Source organism: Camelus ferus, chromosome 7, assembly GCF_009834535.1.
Source record: "Camelus ferus isolate YT-003-E chromosome 7, BCGSAC_Cfer_1.0, whole genome shotgun sequence".
Taxonomy (NCBI): Eukaryota; Metazoa; Chordata; class Mammalia; order Artiodactyla; family Camelidae; genus Camelus; species Camelus ferus.
The window spans coordinates 5,128,562-5,152,415 of NC_045702.1; the positions used below are offsets into that span (position 1 = coordinate 5,128,562).

The 23,854-nt window shown below is 41.5% G+C and overlaps 1 protein-coding gene across 2 annotated transcripts in view; it reads left to right on the plus strand.

Moving 5' to 3' along the window:
- The window catches only part of RHEB (Ras homolog, mTORC1 binding), a 42,063-nt gene extending 19,501 nt beyond the window's left edge, over positions 1-22,562 (plus strand). The window contains exons 2-8 of one of the 2 annotated variants that reach the window (XM_032483084.1): positions 3,350-3,421; positions 9,058-9,125; positions 14,757-14,839; positions 15,495-15,551; positions 15,664-15,711; positions 16,497-16,578; positions 22,049-22,562. In XM_032483084.1, coding sequence (XP_032338975.1) covers positions 3,350-3,421; positions 9,058-9,125; positions 14,757-14,839; positions 15,495-15,551; positions 15,664-15,711; positions 16,497-16,578; positions 22,049-22,141 — 503 coding nt within the window. In that variant the 3' untranslated portion in view covers positions 22,142-22,562. The remainder of the gene's footprint in view (positions 1-3,349; positions 3,422-9,057; positions 9,126-14,756; positions 14,840-15,494; positions 15,552-15,663; positions 15,712-16,496; positions 16,579-22,048) is intronic. The other variant, XM_032483085.1, reaches the window with a different exon arrangement.
- Positions 22,563-23,854: the final 1,292 nt, after the last annotated feature.

Sequence of the window (23,854 nt, forward strand, 5' to 3'; positions counted from 1 at the left end):
TGTGCTGGTTTTCTGTTTCAGATCATTCCTGTATTGTTTTCATATAACAAAATTGATGTACCTTCTGAGAGCATGATCATTGTTGACACATCTTTAGGAAATAGTGTTTCAGAACCTGAATTTGATAAGGACAAAAGCCAAAGTAAATATATGAAGTTATTATGACAGGAAAATTTAAAAGGTGATCAAGTAAAGAACATAATTTGCTGTAGATCAGCAAAGCCTTTTGTAGCTGCAAGCAAACTGCATGCAAACCTTGAGCAAAGAGCTGAATTGCTGCTTTAGAGGATGAAGATGAGGACATCCCTAAAGGCAGAATGACTAGAACCAGGACTGAGAACACTATGAGCAGTGGGATTTATTTACTAAGAATGTCATTTAGTGCTGACTTGTAAAGATTTCAACACTGGTTGTCTTATAATTCTGCCTTTTAATGGAAACAGCAGAAAACCGCTGTGTCAAGCCTGCAAATGCAGCCTTCCTGTCCCTTGTTAATTTAAACAATTAATGATCTCCCCTTAGGGGAGAGTCCAAGGATGAGCGCCCCCAGGGAGACCTAGCTTTTCTTCAGTCCCACTTCTGCTAATGAATGATCCCTTTTTCTGAGGACCAGTCTGATTGAGAAATCCAGCTTGCTCCCTGAGGAACTGGAGTTTTAAATCTGGTGTCCCAGTTACTGATGAAGATGATAGTTTCTGTCAACCTGCGTTGTGGTTCGGGTTGAGCTACATTGTCTGTATTTGCCAGAATAGTTACTTGTGTTTTCAAGTGAAATGTTAATGTAGGCTATGAAATAATTTATGTCCTTTATAAAGATACAGATGAGGGACTCTTCTTTGGATATAACCACTAATTGTATTTTTTAATGTGGTCCACTATTCTCTCAGACACCATTTTTGCACTTTATTTCATGCTATCTTGTTTAATAACTTTCTTCTCAGTTTGGTTGTGGCTTATGCAGTTGCATGAGATGATTCCTGAGGCTGTTCTCCCCACCTTCTCCCCTGCCAGTAAGGCTGTGAGACGTAGCTGGTGTCGCACAGACAACTGTCTAATCCCAGGTTTCCTACTGGTTTCCCTCCACTTCGGGGGAAATAAGCATGTATATCATACCTGCTTTGTTTCACTCTTTTTAATCCAGTTCTACTTTTAAGTTTATTTTTTTAAGTCATTTTTAATTCCTTTCTTTTGTATTCTTCAAAAGCTCCAAAGAAGTTTCTGATTTTCCTTCTAAAATTTTTCGGTTTTGCTAACTTATGAAAGGGGTTTTTTCTTGCTGTTTTCATTACAAAAAATAGTTCTGCTGTACTTTGAGCTAAATGCTCCTTTATGGGCTGGCATATATAACATGGTTTCTTTTGAATGCAATCCATTTGAAGTGTGTGGAGTCCCTGGACCACCACTGTATCCCTGGATCACAGGCAGCAGGCCCATGCTTGGGCACCAACAAATACTAGATACGTGTTTCTTAATTTCCATTGAACTGTGTTTCCTAGTTACGTGTATAAAATTGAGATCTGTTGTAGAATCTGAATGTATGGAGGTGCCCTGTGGAGGTCTGAGCCCAGGCGTCTACAGCGTGTCAGGCACTGCACTGGTCTTGGCAGACTAATTAGTGAAAGAAGATAATTTCGGTTAACTTCAAGCACTTTAAAAAGAATAAAACAAGATGGCTATGGAGAGTGGCTATTAAGGAGTGGTGCCACCAAGGCGGGCAGGCACTTGGCAGGGACAGAAGGATGTGACTGGAAGGGGGTGGAGGCCCTCGGAGGAGGGGATGGCAGCAGATGAGGTCAGGGAAGTGGGGAGGAGGGGGAGCCTGGTGTCGTGGACCACGGTGAGGGTGAGGAGTTGGGGATTTATTCCGGTTGCAATGAGGATTTTAAGCAGGGAAGTATCATCTGATTTTCAAAAGCTCTTGTAGGCTGCTTTGTAGAGAATGATTTGACTTTTTAGTAATTCTGGAGCCACTTTGAGCTGTGCTTAGCTTCTTATGACAAGTAAACAGGCCTGCCAGCTCAGAGGTTTTCTGTTTGTCTCCGAGAAGCCCCCACTTTTAAGCTCATTTATTAATTAATTTCTGAGTGTTTGGGGGCTGCCTCTGGTGAGAAAACATTTTGCCACCTGTGAACTGCACGTCTCCGTGGTCTGGAGGAGAACAGGCGCAACCCCGACCTCAGGAGTATGAAGCTCATTTTATCAAACTTCTGTCCGTGCCTCTCCCTGGACATCCTTTGAGATGAGGGTTTGGTGAGAAACGGCAGGAGTGGAGTGTGTTTAATTGTGCTCTGAGGATGTCTTAGAGGAGGAGGGTTTGGGGTGAAATTAGGGAGGGACCACTTCCTATTTCCTGGTGATAAAATCAGTCTCCCCTCTATATTCACAGGTTCCACATCCAGGGGTTCAACCAACCTTGGGTGGAAAATACTGGCGGGGGAGGGAGCGGGCAGATTCCAGAAAATACTGAAAAGCAGAACTTGAATTTGCCGCACGCTGGGAACTATTTACATAGAATTTGCATAGTATTAGGTATTGTAAGTAATCTAGAGATGATTTTAAAGTATATGGGAGGATATGCTAGGTTATATGCAAATACTATACCATTTTATATAAGGGACTTGAGTATCCTTGGGTTGTGGTGTCTGAGGAACCAGTCTTCCAGGATACAGAGGGATGGCTCTATGCGTACTCTGTTCTTGCACTGTTTCTTCACAGGGTACCCTGTTCCAAAGTCCTCCCTTAGAAATTTAGCTGACAATAGAGGGAGTGAGAATTTAGGGCTCTGGTTCTTGATCTGTTAATATAGGTTCAGTTATTACTGGTGGTTTTGTGCTGTCAGAGCATTTCTGTCTTGTCTTCTGCGTGCCAGACATTGCAAGGCCTTCGGTACTGAATGACTCGGAGAGGATTTCTACCTTCAAGAAGTTTTAAAATAGACTTTTATCACATATTTTCAGATTATCCTCTTTAAAAACTACTTGGTAAAGAACACTTTACAGCAGCCATAAAAGGAGCCCAAACTAATTATTATTTATTAATTATTTATTTATTTAATTCCAAGTTCAAAATTAACAGTCAGATTTCAGGGACACAAGAGGAAATTAGCTTAGATCTTATTTGAGAGTTTGTTTACTTTTAACAGAATTCATAATGTGGTTATTGGTCACTACTGTTTCTTAATGTCACAGCAGTGTTTCATTCATAACAGTTCAATTGCTTAAATTCCTATAGTATAGAGCAAATTAATGGAATTTATTTCCTTTTAGGGTATTTTTTGGTAAAATAGTAGGATTTTTTTTTTCTTACTTTAATGTGCCAGTACATACTGAGCTGTTGTTCTCTTTTATAGGGAAATCCTCATTGACGATTCAGTTTGTTGAAGGCCAATTTGTTGACTCCTACGATCCAACCATAGAAAACAGTAAGTATTGTTTTCAAGGTTTTATAAACTAAGAAGCCTGGTTTTTGCATACAAACAGCCACTGTGTGTTTCTGGAGGCTTTGACTGCAGGGGGTATTCAGTGAAACCTGTAGATCTCCAACTGGGGTCCAAAGAAAGCTTCTAAAAAGCTTTACCCACTCTACGTTCAATGAATATATATGTTCAGTGTCCAGACCCCAACATCTAGAAATTGATGTTCATTTCCATAGGAATCCAGTCCTATGTTGGAACCTCATATTAGAGATGCTGCTTTAAGAAAACAAATAGTGCGGGTTTCTTCTCTTTCTTTCTTTTTTTTTTTTTTTCCTTCTCAACAGTAGGAAGATTTTTGGGGATTCCAAGCTTGAAAAGAAAGGGTGAAAACACTCCAGATCCTTTGTGCCTTACTCTTGTAGAAGCACTCATCCCCGCCACCCCTTCCAGTCCTAAAGACTTGAGAAGAAGGCTGTGGGGAAATGAGCTGTCCTGAGCTTGGAGAGAGCCCTGGCAGCAGGTTTTGAAAAGTTGGCTCGACGGCCTGTTGGCATTTCAGGCCATGTGCAGGAAAAGCACCAGAGACCAAAACCAGCCACAACCTGTACCTTGTCCAGTTGCAGTCTATGGTTTTAGGATCTTCCTGAAGCCTTCTAGGACCATGGCACAAGTTTTGGTTCCGGGGATCATGGAAGACCCTGAACCACTTCTACCCAGGGAAGCTGGTCTCGTTCCAGGCTCTCAGAGACCCTAGATAGGCCCTGGAACCAGTCTCCATAGATTCTTGACGCTAAGACTCACCCAGGGCTGAGCACCAGGAACAGGCAGATGGGGAGGCTTACAGCAGGGGGTGGGCAAACTGCAGCCTGTGAGTCAAAAAGGCCCCGCTGCCTTTTGTACATCCCACAAGCAAAGAATGGTTTTTACATGTTTTAATATTTGAAAAAGTCAGAAGAAGAATGATGTTTGTGCCATGTGCGTGTTCTATACAATTCTGACTTCAGCGTCCATAAAGTTGTATTGGAACATAGGCACGCTCATCTGCTGTGTCGTATGTGGCTGTTTCTGCTCTGTGACAGCGGGGGCCGCCGAGTGGCTGCCGCAGGGACCATGTGGTCTGCAAAGCCTGAAATCAGCACTGTCTGGCCCTCTACAGGAGGAGTTTGCCAACCTCTGGCTTAAAGTATTCAGCTGCCCTTCGTGTCCCAGTATGCTTGTGGCAGGGCAGAAAACCTTTTTGGTTGCTAAACTAACTCTGGGAAGACCCGTGTTTGAGAGTAACCCCTGCCAGAACCCGGAGGAGGAGTCCTGACTGCATCCTGCGATTTGTTTAGCTTTCACAGAATACTGTGCCAGTGTGAAGAGCAGGTTAATTTGAAAGCTACGTGAGCAAGTTTGGTTATCTCGCCATTGGAATGAGAACATAAAAAAGCCATGATCGTGCCCTTAATATTTGCTGTAATAGCAATTTCAGAGTTTGTGTCTTTAAAGAGATAAGGCTCATTGAGAATTTCATTCATAGAACAGTAGAAGATAGTTTTCATGGTAAGCTCTGCCCATAAAAGTGGTTTTTATAATTGTGTATCTTTGTGCCATTTAAAATTGAGTTGGAAGGAAAGTCATGGTGTTGTATATAAATACATTTTCATTATATATAAGGAATGGACCTGATGGAAGTCCAACTTTCTTAACCTTGATTTATCTCAGAAACAGAATATGACCCTACTTTGAAGGCCATCAGCATCATCTTTAATCATGTTTTTAATATTTTCCTAATACTTAGTATTCAGTAATAAGGAATAAATCCACAGTATTTATTAATAAATCTTTAGGCAAAAGCAGAAATGAATATCAGAGGTTGTGAATCCCTTAAAAGTTCTTGAGGTGTGTACAGACATATTCCATATACCATGCTTCTGACCATCTAACGGGGCAGAAGCCCTCCACCCCTTCCCCCACAATTTAGTAGAAAAACATTGTTCAGTGCTAACAAGGAATAAGAAAGGGAATGGTTATCATAAACTTGTTGCTAGCAACATAAATGAACGAGTGGTTTTATGATTTTAAAAAACACAGTACTCTGTAAATCTGGGAATCGCATGATGATTTTACACTTAACTTTATAATGGAGGACAGGTTGTTTCCAGCAAATACTCAGTGGTAACACATCTCTATAAAGTATCACTACAAAGGCAGATGTTCTGGGACTATGTCATCTTCCTTTAAAATAAGGGTATAGGAGAATAGCATCCATAAAACCATAGTAGTATTTTCTTGTTTGAGGGAATTCCTAGACCAAAGCCTGCTCATGTAAATGTGCTTTCTTATATAAGTGTTAATCTGGCAACTCAGTAGAAACTAAATTGATATGATGAAATTTAACTAGTGGTGGTTTATCATTTAGAGGAAGAATAACAGCAATTTACAATTTCTGCTGGCCGCAGGGTAGCACTGTTGATGAATTAATAAAGCTCCTCTCAGAAAGTTGGGAAATTCTGATTGGAAGTTTTCAAGCATTGCATGGTGGTAGACTTCTCAGCAGGGTATGAATTAGGAGTTCTCAGTACACTTTAGTAACAGATCTTACTTTGTGAATACCTAGTTTTATAAATCTCTTATTATCTTATTAGTTGGTTTTACTAGTAAGTGGCTATTAGTCTGCTTAGGGCAATTTCAGGGTTTTAGGTTGGAAATTGGATTAATTTCTCCAGTGATTGTAAAGGGAGGGAGAGAGGAAGAGTTCAGAGGAAATGATCTCAGGAGCGAGCCAGCTTTCCCTTCTTCTACGAGGTTGAAGGTGGAGGGTGTGCAAGAATTTGTTCCTAGTCTCTGGAGCTGAGCAGACACACTTCTCATTACAGTTCCCAGTTCTCTGTAGTAACAAGAGGCAGTTTTCCCAAGACAGATGGAAGGTCTTCAGTTTCATTTCTCTGCTGTGTGTAGGAGGATTTACATCCTTTTTATATGCAAGGAAATACTAAAACGTTTATTAATATCTTATTTCTTTTATATCTCTTTCCCTGTTTACTGTCACCTCCCTGGCCGATACTTCCCCAGGCTCCCTGGCCGAATCTTCCTCATTTTTCTGACCTGGCATCATAGGTCCCCCTGGGCTGCAGCCTCAGGCTCTCTCTGCACTTGCTCCCTCGTGGGCTCCTCTCTTCAAGAATTTGCTTGGGGGGAGGGTATAGCACATGCTTAGCATGCGTGAAGTCCTGGGTTCAATCCCTAGTACCTCCTCTAAAAAATAAATAAATAAACCTTATTACCTCTCCCCACACCCCCACCCCCTCCAACAACAACAAAAAACCTGCTTGTCTTACGACACCCCCAGCCTCACCTGAACTCTGAACTCTGGGTTTTTTTCTTTAGCTGCTCTCGTTCCCCCTTGGGTATTTAATAGGCTCTCAAACTGAATATACCTAAACCCAGCTCGCTCCCCTCCCCTCCCCTCCCCGGTGCTCCTTCGCCAGGCTTTCCTTCAGTTATAGATGGTAACTCACGCGTTGTGTTGCTCAGGCCAAAAACTTGGGGGTCATCCTGACTGTTCTTTCACACCTGCTTCCAGTCAGCCAGAAAATCCTTCTGGTTTTACCTTTGAAATACTCCCAGAATCCACCATTTCTCACACCTCCATCTCTGCCTCTCCTCCAGGCCACCGTCACCTTTGGATCATGATAGTCTGTGTGACTGCCATGTTGTGGGCTCCCACCAATGGTGCTCATCCATTTTTGTCCATTTGTGTTATTCACAGTGCAGCCACAGTCATGTTTTCAAAATGTAAATTAGGTCAGGGTACTCCCCTGCTAAAAATCCTTGGTTTTCCCATCACATTCTGAATGAAAATCTGCAGTCCTTCCCATGTTCGATAGGGCCTTCTGCCTCGTCCTCGGCCTAACGACCCACCCCCGTTCTGTCTGTCTCAGCTGCCTTGACTGTCTTCACGTTTCCTCACTGAGCTTTGTCACTTGCTCTTTAGCTTCTGCCTGGCTGCTTCTCACAGAGAAGATAATCTGCCTGTCTCGCTGTGTCTTCCTTCCTTTACTGGAATGTCAGCTCACAGAGGTCAGGGACTGCAGTATCTATCTCGAGCACCTAGAACAGTGCTAGTGGTGATGACAGACGCTCAAGAAATAGTTCTTGAGTGAAGGACTGTTTTGTTTCAGTAATTTTTCCATAATAATTACATTATACTTCATAACCGCAATCACTTAGTTCTAATCGAAGGTTATGGCTTATTGCTCACCAGTGTTTCTTACATAATTTTTATAAAGTCTAAGATGCACTTTGTGATCTTACCTGACTGAGGTGTCAGTGGGCAGGTCTTTGCACAGCACCACGACTGCCCCTTGGCTGACAGTGATCAGAAGCACAGTCGGTACAAGATGCTTCCCAAATTCAGAGAGGTTATGATGTGGGCAAAAAATACAGTAGAACATTTTCTTAGAAATACTGAAGCAGGTTATATTGGGTACTCCCTATCTTGGTACATTGTGATTCAGTTTTCATCTAGTTTGACTACTTCATTGAAGTGATAATTTCCAGAAAGGGCACAACAATAATACAAAGTCTGGCAGTTGGCTTGAATGGTCTGGTCTGTAATTTTCACTCACCTGATTCTAGCATTCCTACTTGCATCAGAAAAACGGTGCTGCTGCAACTCTCCTAGATGCTTGCTTCTCTCTCCCTGTGGAATTAATCATTCAGATGAGATCTCCTGTCTCTCCTCCTTGTCATGGTTTTCTCTCATAATTTTCATGTCTCTTGCTTTCTCTTTTGGCTGTGGGACAAAATGGGCAAAAAGTGAGTCTCTTCTCAGCAGTGCAAGGGATAGGTTCTGTTGCCCGGTTCCAGTGATGCTGAATGGCCAGCCGGGAGACTGCAGGACTCATTATGAGTCAGGATGGCTGAAACAGGGTATGCAGAAGAAATCTCTTCTGTTTAGTTATGGAGGTTCCAGATGGTTACTTTTTAATATCCTGTTACTATTAATAGTTCTTTCTTCTTTTGTCTGCATCTGTTTGAAGTCTGTCTCCTTAGAATTCTGAATTGCCTTTTCCGGAAGTTATTTCAGTCTTGATTTTTTTTCCCCCTTGATAGGGAAAAGGAGTTGTGACAAATTGCTCGTATCCTTAAGCTAAGTGGGAACGCTGGCTTCACACAGAAATTTTATCTGTCAATAAAATTAAGTTTTTATGTACTGAAAGTTCTTAGCACTTCAATTAATATTAGCTCTGTGCTCTGACACCAGACTTGCTATAAATTAATGAAAAGTTCTGTGCTTTTGGTTCATTTTAGACTCAAACTTTATATATTTCACTTTTTCACACGAGGAAAGACTGTCCACAGACAGCATTCATGTTACTTTTATAAGATACAAATTGTTGCCTACTTTCTTTGCCTAGTTTCTTTGAACAAGGCACAAGGTTTATCCAGCATTGGTTTTAGTCAACATTTCTTAGTTAAATAGAAGTGACACAAATCTGTAAACTCAGATATTCTTTTTTGTTTTGAGGAACCTTTTTATGAGATCGTTAAGGATTCCACTTAATTGGTTGTCATTGTTTGAGTTTTAAGTGATCTAAAGTTCACTTTGTCTTTTTTTTTCAGCCAACTAATACTTAATTCTTTTTTCATTGTAGCTTTCACAAAATTGATCACAGTAAATGGACAAGAATATCATCTTCAACTTGTAGACACAGCTGGGCAGGTCAGTATGTCAGAATCCCATACAGTATGTCCAGCAGTCCTGGCCCTGCCACTGATGCTTAAACAGAGCAGTAATGCCAGGAAACCCCTCGTGATTTATGTGTGTTTGGATATTAATAGGCTGTCTACTTTGTCTTTTCTGAGATATTTATGAAAATTTTTCCAATAATTAAGTTGTTTTTCCACTTTAGAATTATTTTAAGTTTATTCATCACAAGTATTGTGAAGGTTTGTATTTACTACAAGATAGTGGTTTTCTATTTTCTAAATGTAAATTTCATATCAGAATCACATTAGTGCTTTTCTTCCCTTTGTAACATGTATTCTCCTACATTAAGAACATAAATAGATCTTTTCTAGGGGAAAGGCATGGGAAATGTATAGGGCAGAATGGATGTATTATATGATTATGTATTAATTATTATGGGATGTATTATATGATTACTAGATTAAGGAGTGTTGGTTTGATTTGCTAAACAATAGGTAATTGCCAAGGTAAGTAACCCAAAAAAGATATTCACAGGTCAGTGTGGCGGTGATGTGGAGAATGGATGGCCAGAGGAATTGACTGGAAGCAAAGGGTGAAAGAAATTAAGAGAACCTGAAGGGAGCAAAGGAAAGTTTTGACAGTCATCTTCCCCGTTACCATGTCACCCAGTCCTGCTTTTACTAGAAACCATCTTGTTAGGCTGAATTGATGACTGTTCACTGGAGGGTGGGGTGTGTAGAGAAGCTGGGATGTCAGTTTCTAACCCCTCACCTTGTATCTTATAATCCACAAAGGATCAGGCTAGCAGGCGGGTGGGTGCTGTGCCATGTCTGCCGCGGTGAATGGAGGCTTCTTTCTGGAACCCGGGGAAACTGGGATAGACCTAGCAAGATGGGGCCTGTCCTGCGAGTTTGGAATGAATACCTTCTGCTTTATATTTTGAAGCGAGCATAGCAGGAAAGTGTAACCCCTCCCACCCCAGTAAAGCAAGACAGTAGCTATATTAGGGGGGAAGGTCTAGCTGTGTGGTAGGACCTCGTAGCATGCACAAGGTCCTGGGTTCAATCCCCAGTATCTCCATTAAAAAAAATTTTTTAATACATAAATAAACACATAAACCTAAATTGCCCGCCCCCCAAAAAGACAGTGACTGTGTTGAGTTGTCTTAGCCCTGGAGGAGCCCTGGAATTTCAGTTCTGGAAGCTTCAAATAAAATCAGTGAACTGTGTATGTCACAGAGCTATGCCATGTAACTCACTCACTCCACACACTCCATCTGTGGTGGGCGTGCTCGGCTTCCGTCACCAGACCCCATGGCTCTTAGAGCAGAGCCATCCTAGGCTTTTACTCTACAGGGACCTGTCCGCTGACAGAAGGAGAAACAACAGAAGTCTCCGTCAGCGCCTGATGATGTGGAGGAGGCAGCTTATCTTAGAAATCAGTGTAGAAGAGCCCCTGGGTAGGCCCTTGTTCTGGATTCTTGGTGTTAGTTTTCTTCATAATTCTAATGGATATGCAATTTATTACCTAAAATGAGACACTTCTAAGAGTTAAGGGGACACGGGTAAGAATTACGCTGGGACAGCAGGTATAAACTGAGAGTGTCCTGGCTGAAGAAATACGGGGCTCTGATGATCCAGATTTTGGTGTGCTTTTATATCTTTGTTTTGAATTTTTATTAAGCTCATGGAAAATGAGGGTAAGGGTAAATTGATAAGTCACTTTTGTGCAGTGATACTTTAGAAATAAATTTCATAGCGGGCCAGAAGGAGAACCAGTATTTCCTAGTTGTTTGGAGCATGGGCTTTGCAGTCACACTGCCTGGGTTTGAATCCTGGCTTTTCTTACTAACTCAGTGACCTTGAGAAACGTAATGAACTTTCCTGTGCCTCAGACTCATCTGTCCGATGGTGGTAACGGTGGTGCCTGCCTTCGCAGGATTGTTGCCTGCTTCAGAGCAGGCTTATGAGCCTGAAGAGAACTTGTTCCCCATTATCCCCGTCTGCAGCTCTTTGATGCTGCGGAGGCTGGAGCAGGGCCTAGCATGGGAATGCAGTGGGTGTTCACAGCTTGAACGGGAGGAGTGCAGAGGTCTCTGCTCAGAGGAGACCTGTCCTTGAAGGCATTTCTCTGGAGAGACAATGTGTTTATATTGACTCCTTATCAACATAGAAGGTGTGTTCCTCTGAGGTTGTTTTACTCTAGAGCGTGAAGGTACAGGTGAACATCACGCGCGTCTAACTGGGAGGTGTGGCGAGGGCACAGGTTAATTCCTAGCCGGGCTGTCTTGCTCCTTTGGGTTTTGTTACCACCCGATAAGAATATTTAGAGGATTTTTTCACAAAATATATTCAAATTTAGCTACTTTGAATAATTTTGTTCTCATTGCAGCTGATAGTTCCTAAAGGCTGTCCTCACAGTGGGGAACTATAAAAGGTTATGCTTAAAAAAAAAAAAACCCACAGTAAATTAAGAAAGAAAAAAAAGGTTATGCTAGTGTTTACCGTTCATGATGGTGCCACAGGAGCATTTCCTTATGTCACGGTCCTGCCCTCACTCTGTAGAAACTAGATAAGATGACATATTTATTGCTCCAGGAACTGTTTTTAAATTGGATTATATGGCTGGGTCTGGGATTGAGACTGCTGATAGCAAGGGAAGATGATCAAGGGGCAGTTTCTTTAAAAGTGGTCTATGGTCAATTTGTTCACTAGCTCAGACATCTGAGGAGCAAAATCACATGTAATAAATTGCTGTATAGCAATATATGATATTAAGTCCTATTTATTTATATTTTCTAACTAGTTTAATTGCCCGGCTAGGGATGATGATGAACGTAGTTAAATACAAGTTGATTATTTTTAGTTTGCATGAAATACTTTGTTTTGGCTTAATTTAAGTAAACTCAATGTCAGGTGAGTCAGAGACAGTCATTTATAGTGTCAAATTCCTTTTTTTTTAAGTGGTTTTTAAGTTCATTTTTTTAAATGATAATAAATGTACCTGTTATAGAAATAAAATAGCACAAATAGGTAAATAGTAGAACTTAAATCTTTCCCACTCTGACTGTCTTAGCTCCACTCCCACGACAGTAACCCCTTATCAGTTTCTAGTAAATGCTTCCAAGATGTTTTATACGTGAACATGCAGGTACAGCTTTAAAGTTTTTTTTATTTCTTTTTTACACAAAAAGTAACATATCTCTGTATCTCCGTCTTGGAGATTATTCCATATCAGTGCGTGCAGCCTCTTTTTCTCCCCATGGCTGCATATCATTCTGGTGTTTGGATGTATCATAATTAACTATTAAATGGACAACTAGGTTGTTTCCAGTCATGCTGCTACCGGCAGTGCTGTGATTAATATCTTGCGTTGTTTTAGGCAGATGATCTGCAGGTAAGAACGTTTCCTGGGTGTGGGTCACAGTGGACATTCTTGCCAGCAGTGATCAGGAATGCCTGTTTCCTCACCAGCACACTGTGTTACCAAATTTTTTGATATTTGCCAATCTGCGGTGTCATCTTAATAAACATTTTTCTTATGAAGGAACTTGACCGTATTTTCCTGTGTTTGAGGACATCTGTATTTCCTTTTCTTTGCATTTTCATGTGTATTTGTGTTCTTCACCCTTGTCTTTTGTCTGGTCTTTGCTTGATGATTTGAAAGACTCCTTAGTACGTGAAGAAAATTAGCATTTTGTATATGATCTGAGCTGGAAGGTTTTATTTTCAATTTGTCTTCTGTTTGTGGTTTTTATTTTTTATTTGGAAGATTTTCAGCCATGAAGAACTTTCTCATTTTCATATGTTGAATTTATTAATTTTTTTTAACTGATACTGGAATGCATCTTTGCTAAGGTGTGAGTTAGAGATCCAGCTTAGCCATTTACCCCCAGATGGCTCTGCATTTGTTCCCGCTGCATTTCGTTGAGGGTTACTTTAGCCTTACTGATTTGAAATGCCAGTATTATCATGTACCTAATTCCCATATCTATTTGAGTCTTTGTAGATTTCCTCGTTGGCTTCATTCATGAGCCAGTACTGCACTGTTTCAATTACCATAGCTTTCTGGTTTCCAACCACCTGCCTCTACAATTACTATTCTTTCCCAGAAAGTATACTTTTTATCAGGATCATGTTACATTTATATATTCGGATTAACTAGTGGATATCCTCAGGGTTCTGCATATTCTTTCTTGCTGAGGACTGTGGCGTACTCTCTGCTGATTTAAATCTTTTATCTCTTGGGGGTATTTTAAGATTTTCTTCAAATGGAAGAAATACTTTTATTTTCTTAACTTTTATTCCTAGGAATTTTGTCCTTTTTGGTTACTGTTATAGTAGAGAGTCTTTTTCCCTCCATTATACTTTCTAACTAGTTGTTTTTCACACTTGCATCATGAATATGATCATTCTTTTTGTCCCACATCTTCCCTTCAGGGAAAAGGTATTTGGTCTACTGTAGCTGAGCTGGTGACTCAGTCATTTGGAATTTTGTTTTTAATCTGGGTCAAAGGATCTGTCATTCCATTAATAACAATTTGTTTTTCAGCATTAACACTGAAATGAATTCAAAGTTGAACTAATAACTCAAAGTTTTTGTTTTGCATGTGTATTAATCTCTGTGATGTTGAAATGCTATTGTCTGATTGATGACTATTTATAATATCAAAGAATTGATAGTAAAACTTTTCTTTGATTTTTTTTTTTAAAGACATTTTAACGTAGGGCAGTGATTCAGGGTCATAATCGCAACCACACTATGGAATTGCAAAGTTAACAGAGACAGTTACTTGATATAACGGTGGCTTGCTGTAATTTTTCTGTAATAGTGCTTGAGATATGTGGTATATTAACAATAATGTTTCAACTGAGAATGAAATGTTTGTGCCAGACAGTGGCACTCTTGCATACTGCATTGACATTAGACACTCTTTTATGCTTTAATAATAATAATGTATCTAAAGCAGGAGAGTTTTTCATAAAGCTTTATAAAACTGGTACTAACATACTATTGCATAATGTGTACCTTTCTTTTTAATTCCTGAAGTTGCTCAATAAATAGTTCATTTGATCCTAAAAAGTCTGAGTATTCTGACCGGGTCTAGTGTTTTGTTTCTCTTCCCTCCTCTTCCTCTTTTTCAAGTGCTGGTAACAACCCACTGGTGACCCGTAGATGGGCCTCAGGCCATACTGACTCACGTGCAGAGAACAGATGAAAATACAGATTTATGGTGTAAACCAAAAGCACTTACGAATTTCCTGTGAGGCTTGAGACTCTGGACTTCTTATCCATAGAATAGAGATGGTGGTGCTTTTCCCTTGATACAGGCTCACGGAACCAGCCATCTTTTCATTCCTTCCACCTTCTCCCAGAAACTACAGCAGACATTCGACTTCCCTCAAAAGTCTTAGGGAATGAGTCATTTTTCAATATTGGGTTAAAGCATATTATTTCCCCCACACCAAACTAGTCTTCACTAAATCTTGAGTGTGTAGGCTATGTTCCTAGAATAATATATTAATCCACTTTTTGTTTACTTTGATTCCTTTGACCACGTGATATGAGAAACATTGAGTAAATGGTTGCTCATTATGCTATATGAAGGCTTTACTCAAATGGAATTATTTTTTTCTCCCACAGGATGAATATTCCATCTTTCCTCAGACATACTCCATAGATATTAATGGTTATATTCTTGTGTATTCTGTTACATCAATCAAAAGGTAAGAAAGACTCACTGCTATTGCTACTTGATTGTGTTTCCTGTGCTTACATTAATCCTTCTGAAGCATTATGCTGGCATTGGCAGGAGTAGCAATGAAACTTCAGTGGTTTTTAGTGGTTGTCTTGTTGGGCAAGCAGGTTATTAAGGGGGGAAAATTATCCCAGTAGACATTCTTATACACCAATGGAATAAAAACTCTCTCTTACCTCAAGCTGCCTGGGTAGATAGTGATTGAACATGAGGTGAGCTTTTCTAATTGAAATGGGAAGTACATTAACTCATTTACTTTTTGTGTGTTTTCACCATGTTGGTGTGGAACACAGGCTGATTGCTAGGACCCTCTCGCTAAGGAAAATTCTGCAGATGTTCATTCGGAGATTAAATCCTCCCAGTTGTAGACTTTCCCATTTCCCATCTCTCACCTATTCCACTTTGAATATTCTCAGTAAGGGCGACTGGGTGTTGAGCACATGCACGTGTGAAATAGATTAGTAGGAAAAAATTAAGGAATCCTTGTGTTCTGTTTATTTTATATTAATATGGTGAGTCTGACATTTTCTATTTTTCCCACCGTGAACGTTCCATAACAGACATTTTAAAATATCACCATTAAAATGGATATCTGATCTCATGCTTTTTGTTTTGTTTTACAGTTTTGAAGTGATCAAAGTTATCCATGGCAAGTTGTTGGATATGGTGGGGAAAGTGCAGTAAGTAGTAATCATTTATCTCTTTTGTTAGGTAGACTCGTAATAGTATCTTCTGAACAATAAAGTCGGGCACTGACTAGTGTACTTTGGCTTTTTTTTCTTACGTTAATAGAATACCTATTATGTTGGTTGGAAATAAGAAAGACCTACATATGGAAAGGTATGTAGCTTCTAAGTAATTTCTGATTTATAAAATCAAGTCTAAATTGATTTAGTCACTGAAGTTCCATTTTTAATTATCATTCTTATAGCAAGAGTATTTTTAGCTGTAGCGTATCTGTTTCTGTGTTCAGAAATGTGGCAGTGATTGTGCATAGCAGAAGCAAAGCTGCGGTAAAAATCTCACCTACCTGGGAACATGTTTCCTGTAAAAAAGGGAGCAAACATTATAGAAACTTATCTTCAGGTTCTTCTGCTATTTTGCATAAAGCAGACTGAAAAGGTGATCAGAGCACTCATTTGTTCAACAAAAAGTTTTTTGAGTACCGGGCTCAAGATTTAGAGTGCAAACAAGGGAGCGAGGCCCCCGTTCCCACGGAGCCCAGCATCCGGAGAGGAAGAGACTCACGGGCTGGAGGCCTGCAGCCTGTGCACAGCAGGACTGCACTGCAGGCCCTTGCAGAACGGCCCTGTCTCTGAGCGCTCACAGCCTGGCCAGCTCTAAAATAGTCGATTGTTACAGATGTTGCAGCACTGGAGTCCTGTTCTCCAAGCTGTAAGAGCTTGCCAGAGCACGAGTAACCCCATAAGGCAGTGTCTGCTCTGTTCCTCAGATCAGGGGAAGCTAAAATGCTCCCCTGTGTTATATACGGGATGGTAAGGTTGAGTGGAGGAAGCTTCTGCTTCATGAGAGAAAAGTTGACTAAGGTGGAGCCTGTTTCATAATTCAATTACAGATGTTTTATAAGAGCCAAGTCCTTGAATTAGAATTTTTTTTTCCTTTAGGGTGATCAGTTATGAAGAAGGGAAAGCGTTAGCAGAATCTTGGAACGCAGCTTTTTTGGAATCTTCTGCTAAAGAAAATCAGGTACTTGTTTTTTGTTTGTTTGCTTTTTTAATGCATTTCGCCCCACGTCCCGTCAGTCCTGGGCATGTGTTCCTTAGCGCTTCACCGCCACCTCATCACTCCTGCTTGACAACCCCATCCTACCACCATTTCTATTACCAGTCTTTGGGTTGCTTTGGGAAGATACTATTGATGTTTAATTCAGTCAATATTCTACTTATAATGGGACCTAGAATACTTGTAGCATAAAAAGAAACTAATTAATAGTAAAGGAAATACTTCCTTTGAGAACATACAGTCTTATTTTTGTTTTATACTAAAGGTGACTACAGACGTGAGTCCAGACACAGAAAAGAAGAATGATCCTTAAATCACTTCGGAAATAATTTTATGCCCACAGCTCCCCCCTTTTTCTGTGGGATGAAACTGAGTTAGACGCATGTGTTATTGTTAACACAGAGACTAATAAGACCTATTTTACAAGCATTTGTTACCAGTTTCAGCCCTGCAGCTGTTCCTTTAAAGGCATAGGTGAGGAGGGATGTCAGTTCTATTTCAGAAGGCTTCACGGATCTTCTTTTTCCTGTTCCTTCCTTGGCTTTAATCTAGACCTCTAGCGTCCAGCCTTGTCTCCTGCCTCCACGTTCTCACCGTGTATTCCTGTTTGTTGCTGTTAACCTTCTAAAGCCACAGATCAGATCAGATCAGATGGGGGCACCCGCCACTGGAAAACCGCCAGTGCGCTGTCGCCGTCTGTAGAACAGGGCTCAGCTCCCTCGGCGGGGCACTAAGTGCAGGGCGTGATTTGTGCTTTTCCGGCTTCTCCTTTCACTGCATCCCTGTGCTTTTCAGTCACTCCGGCTACTCCCACTTCCTTAAACACAATGGGTGCTTTCAGACGCCTCCCCTTTACTCTCATTCTTCTCTAATTTGAAATAGTCCTTCTCTAACTAACTACATACTTAACATTCATATGGTGTTCTGTAGTTTTGAAAAGTATTTTCAACATGTTTTCTTGTTTGATCCTCAAATAAGATTAATCGGTTTTCATTTCTCTGACAAAACTCCTTCAGTGGGGGGTGTGGCTCGTTGTGGGTGGGGATTGTCAGCTGTTGTTTCCCAGCTCTGCTGCTTTTCCACAGTAAGACCCCTGAGCCCTCAAGGTTCTGCTTGAATTCCATCTTCTCAGTGACCCACCTGCATGATTCATCCAGCTCAAATAGTAGTGGGTTTTTTCTCTTATCCCCTTTAACTCATTCGGAGACCCAAGACAGTATCAGTAACCTTCACGTGCTCCATAGTGTCCGGCACGGGGATTCTGTATCTAGTGTAGGTGCTTGGTCTACCCATGTATCCCATATCTGTTTGTCCCTGTGTTAAGATGAAGGAGGTTAAATCTGTGTAATTGGTCCTGAGTTCCAGATGGGAAGAGCTTTATCTGCATCCGTTTAGTTCCCAAGTGCACATAGTGAGAATTCAGATAGCAAGAGGTGAGATAGTAAGAGGTTGTGCAATTGAATTAAATCAGACAGTTATTGGGTGTCTAATCTGCGCTTAAGATCATCTAGTTGAACTGTCTCATTTTAGAAGTGAGGAATTTAAGATCCAAAGAGGTAAATAACTTCTCTAAAGTCACTCTGTACTTCATATGGTATAGGAACTTGGACCAAATTTTAAGCTTAACCCAAATTTTAATCCTCTCTCCTCTTCACAATACTTTCTGATGGATGGGAAGAATGGGCCTTGTGCAGGACCAACGTGTAATAGAGATTAAAGTGTTCTTGACGGAGAAATAGGGACAGTTCTGTAATAAAAAGTCTATGTGAACCTTAACTGGAATTTGGTTCTAAAAACCCTAGTGTAAAAGACATTTTTGATCAGTGGGGGAGATTTGATTACGTTCTGGCTATATTAGGGAAGTAGTATTAATGGTTTTAGGTGTACGATGGTGTTGGGATTATGAAGTGAATGTTCTTATTCTTAGGAAATGCAAACCAAAATATTTAGGGGCCAAGTTTCATAATGTCTGCAACTTAGTTTCAGATGTGATAGATGGGTGGGTCAACAGAGGGGAGCACGCAGATACAGCAGAGATATTAACACGTGTTAAATTTGCATATGGGGCTCAGTGTTTATTGTACAGTTGTTCCCTTTTTTCTGTATGGTTGAAAATGTGCATAATAAAAATTTGAAGATGGCCAAAGGGTACAAATTCCAGTTATAAAATAAGTGAGTACTGGGGATCTGATGTAGAGCGTGGTGATGATAGTTAACAATATTGTACCTTTGAAAGTTTCTAAGAATAGATCTTAAAAGTTGTCATCACAAGAAAAAAAGTTTGTAACTGTAACAAATGGTGATCATTTTACAATATACTTAAGTATCAAATCATTCTGTTGTACACCTGAAACTAATACATGTTCTGTGTCAATTATATCTCAATTTAAAAAAAACTTTTGAGGTGGAGAAGTGCAGTTGAGTGGCCCCAAGCTGTCTTTGGTTCTGCTTGCTAACTTCACTGTTTTGTTTCTCTTTGGTGAAAATCTGAGGATCCTAAAATAGTTGTTCTGTTTGACTTTTAATCACGTAGGCATCTTCAGCATATTGTTTCACTACTCACATAGGTTCATGTAACCCGTGTGAGTGTGTGTGTGTTACTCTTGTAAGTGTGTGTTACTGTTTATTATTCCTTCCAGCGACCTCAACGGTGTAGATTCTTTATGGACCCTTCCTCCAGTGTAATTAAGAGGGATTGCTTAGTAAGGCGTATTGCCTCAGGTGAATTTATCTTTTGAAAGTGACCTCTAATGATTTGTTTAAGGTATGTAATTAACACACACACTATCTGGTCTCAGGACGCAGGCTTTTTCTTCATCTAGTTTATGTTACACTTTTCTACACCTTAAAATTTTTAATATATTTCTAGACAGATTCACTCTATAACCTTTTAGTTTCCTTTAAAAGGTCACATACTGCTTTTTGAATGCCTAGGTAAAACATAAATTGTGCTCAAGGCTTGAAGTTAAAATGAAAAAATTCCGATTGCTGTAATTCTCTTTAAGTTTTGATAAATAAAACTCTAAAAGAAGGCAAGGGTGGCCTCAAACATCTTCAGCCAGAAAGGCTTGAAGATCAGATGATCCAACTGTCTCAGTTGCTTTAGCATCTTCATCAGGTCAACAGATAACTTAGTAGACACGAAATAATCCTTTAAGGCGAAAAGATTCTTGTACCCAAATTAGGTTAATACATTGATGATACGCAGATCCTTGGAAAGCAGCGATCGTGACCAGTTACCTTAAATTGTCCAGATACTTCCCAGCTCTCAGTCGTGTCTCTTGCGACTCCTGATCATCCTTGCCTTTGAATGGGCTGAAGATAATTGGATCCTAAGTCTAGTGAGTTTCTCTAGTAATTAGCAGTTCTAATCCCTTATATAGGAGGTGTAAGTGATTCTTATCCACATGCACACGAGTATGCTTACTACTAATACCTCTTTAGTAGGAAGAGAGAGAATTTGTAAGTGAAAAGACACCCACGTCAGTAGTCACGTGATCAGAGACCAATCTGTGTGAACTGTTCAAATTTTTTTATTGATAAATTTTCAAGTGTAGCTTTGTATTGCTTACCAAAATCCAAAAATTTTTAAAGTGTCCTCAGTGGAGCTCAGTCAGATTTGTTGATAACAGAGTGCACGGTAGTGAAGATTACCCAGTCATTGAGACTCCTGCACTCGGACTGTCGCTGAACTCAGGGGTGTGTTTGCAGCTGTCTTTACTGTGGCAGCCTCACAGGTTGTATTTCAGTAATTTGATGAGAGAGAACGTTACCTTGACAGAGTCAGATCACACACATCATCACGGAGAGTGCTGAGATTTATGTAGAAAGCCAGATTCCAGGCACGCTGTATTTTCTTTGCAAGAGTTTGGCATCCGTCTTTCCACACGGTTTTCTGTGCATTTTTTTAGGATGAAGTAAATAATGACTTGTTTGTATAATCATGGGGAAGGAGGGTAATTGATAATGCAGACAGCGGGGAGCTTGCTGAAGCCAGCGACCTTGATTGGACAGGAGAGGTGGGCTGGGGCTGCTTTAGCTTAATGTGGCGAGCCTCGTTCATACCTGTAGGAAAGAGGGAGCCAGAGTAGAATAGCCCAGATTTCAGCGGATAGTCATTTGTGGACTGAGTGTGTGGAGTTCTCTTATGAAAGCTGCTTCTGTTTTCCCAGCTAGCGTAAAACACAGCTATCAGCTCTGAGTGTGGGAACGGGGGAGGGGTTTAGACATTTCAGCGAACGGGGGAGGCATGAAACCTTCATCTAGGGGAGTGACTGGACTCGGGAAATGTGGTTGGGCTGCTGGGGGACTGAGGATCCCCTTTGGATTCAGGGTCCTGGGGTAAAGTGGGACCAGTCAGCACATGTGTCCCTGGATCGTGTCTCCTTGTGGATGCAGACAGCGAGCAGGCGGACAGTTGGCCGAGGAGGAAGTTGAAGGACGGTGACTGATGGTGGGTTGTTGGCTCTCTGCTGGCCCAGGAGGATTAAGGGACAGGGAAGACATGTTTGGATCAAGGCAGCAGGTTGTGGGGTTGAGAATGGCTGCGTTTAGGGTTCCGGGAGAAAGTGAGGAGGCAGGGGTCTTGGCGGGGTACTTGACATTGGGGTACATGAGGGTTGGTAATGACAAGATCCAGGCACTGCCCTGCGAGGCTTTTGAAACGGGAGCATTTTTCAGTTATCACAGTGACCACATTCAAAGGACAGGCTCTGACATTCGGCCTGAGTGAGGATGTCCTGCCCTAAATGACAGTGACTTCTTATAAAGGGCTGGTCCATGGGGCTGAGAGGCTGCAGGCAGGAAAGAGAGAGGAGGTCGCGGGTGTGAGGGGCCGGGGCCTGAGCGGTGGTGGAGGCAGAGATGCTGCTGCGGAAGGCGGGCCAACTCGGGGTTTGTGTGTGGCTGGGAGCAGCAGGCTCGAGGGTCATGTGTATCAACTCACCGCCTGAGAGTCAAAGCTGGGAGTTTTAAAGAAGTGGGAGGGAAAGGGGCCTGAAGGACCCGGCCCTGCATTAGGTCCCAGAACACCAGGGGCCTGAGAACCATTGGGGGTTGAGGGGTGCTGATGGACCCTGGAGATCCAGAGACACCATGGGGGGCTGAGTGGGTGGGAGGAGGACCACAGCAGATGGTGGACAGAGCCCAGGGATGACGGCTCCTTGGGCTCCTGCAGTGACAAGTGAGAACACGGATCAGAAGCTTGTTTTGAGGTTAGTTCTGCTGGTCTTGAGTCCGGGAGTGATGTGGGGGGTGAGGTGGGGGAGGGCAGAACCCTAGGCTCCTGCAGCTCTGGGGCCACCTCTTTGGTCTCCACGCCTGAACCTCCACGTGCAGGAGGGGCAGTGGGCCTTATCCAGTCCTGCCAATAACATGTTTATCAGGCTCCCCTTCAGAATTAATACTGTAATTGCTTTTTCTCTTTGTTTCTCAGACTGCTGTTGATGTTTTTAGAAGGATAATTTTGGAGGCAGAAAAAATTGATGGGGCCGCTTCACAAGGGAAGTCTTCCTGCTCAGTGATGTGATTCTACTGCAGAACCTGAGGACACTGGGGATCCATCCTACCTGAGGAAGCAAACTGCCCATTACCCTTTAAGATAAACTCTGCTTCATTTTTCTTCTGTTAACCTGAAAGATTTCATTTGGGTCAGAGCTTCTCCCCCACCCGCCCCTTTCAGATTATGTTAAACTCTGACTGTCCAAATGAGTTCACTTCCATTTTCAAATTTTAAGCAATCATATTTTCAATTTATATATTGTATTTCTTAATAATATTATGACCAAGAATTTTATCGCATTAATTTTTCAGTGTAGTTTGTTGTTTAAAATAATGTAACCATCAAAATGATGCAGATTGTTACACTACTGCTAACTAGGCTTCATGTATCAGTGTTTATTTCATTGTGTTAAATGTACACTTGTAAATAAAATAGCTGCAAACCTTAATCCTGGTGCTACTCAGTGTGGCTTTTAAAGAAGAAAACCTGTCCTCCTGAAGGCTTCTTGCCCCGCCTGCGAGATTGGATTCCAGGAGCTGGTGGAGGATGTAGCCGCAGGCAGGCGAGCCGGGCCCAGCAGACAGCGGCGGACATTGTGGGTGGTGTGCCTGGATTGGGGTGGGCGGGTCTCTATCAACTAAAGCTGATTGGTCTTGGGGGTCTGTGAGCGGAATTGCTCCCCTCCACCCTCAGAGGCCCCCACCATGGTTGGAATGTTTTGTGCAGGTAGGGCTGTGGGCTTCCTTAGATCCTTCTGGTCACCCTCTTGATTGTTGCTAGTTGCCAGGCAGGTGGTTACCGAATACTGCTGCCACCTCTAAGGCAGTTTCCTCATCTGTAAATAGGGCGGCACCCGCTACATGGGGGGACATGAAACACCAGAACCGGTACTGCCGCTGCCACCCACCACCACGCCGAGGTAACGTGCTCCCCGTCACTGCGAGTCCGGCTGCAACACCACACTCGGAACACATATAATCAAATCAACCATTTTGTGGATGGGATCACCACACTGGGAAGCAGAACTGACCCTGTGGTATTCAAGGGTCAAGGTCAGACAGTAACTCTCCAGAGTACAGAGTTCTGTTGTGTTCGTGGCACTGAGAACAGTGTCCAGCACACAGTAGGTGCTCAGAAAATATCTGAATGGACGGATGCACTGCACTATATAACAGCACCACCCCTTCCAAACAGGAGAGCCAGGCCTAGAGGACGCTCCGTGAAGAGCTGAGCTTCAGTTGCCAGGATGAATATGCTGCTCAAAGCTTCCATTTATACAAAAATAACTTTTCAGATGAAGGAGTTGCCTGGATGAACTGGATCCAGATTTACTGTGGTCTCATTCAGTGAGTACTAACCCATAATATTAGGCCTAAGGATAAACCCTGGTAACAAGTGATGATGCTATATTGTCCAAATTTATTTTCATTTAAAAAGTGAGTATTTCATAGAGGTCTTCTAAGGCTCAAATTTCATCCTGGAATGATAACACAAAAGTACTTAAAAGATCCAAACTACTGGGATATTCTAAAAACAATTTTTCATTAAAAAATCAGTTACAAAGCAAAATTATATTTTATCGTTAGCTCTGCTAATGATGTGTTATCCTGAGCTTCTGAAGAAGTTCTTACAACTGCCAGGTTGGACTTGGATTTTGTTACACTGTATTTCATCACTCCTAAGACTCTTCCCTACATTTGAGCATTGTTCTTAGTGGGACGTAAATGCAGTCTTAGATTC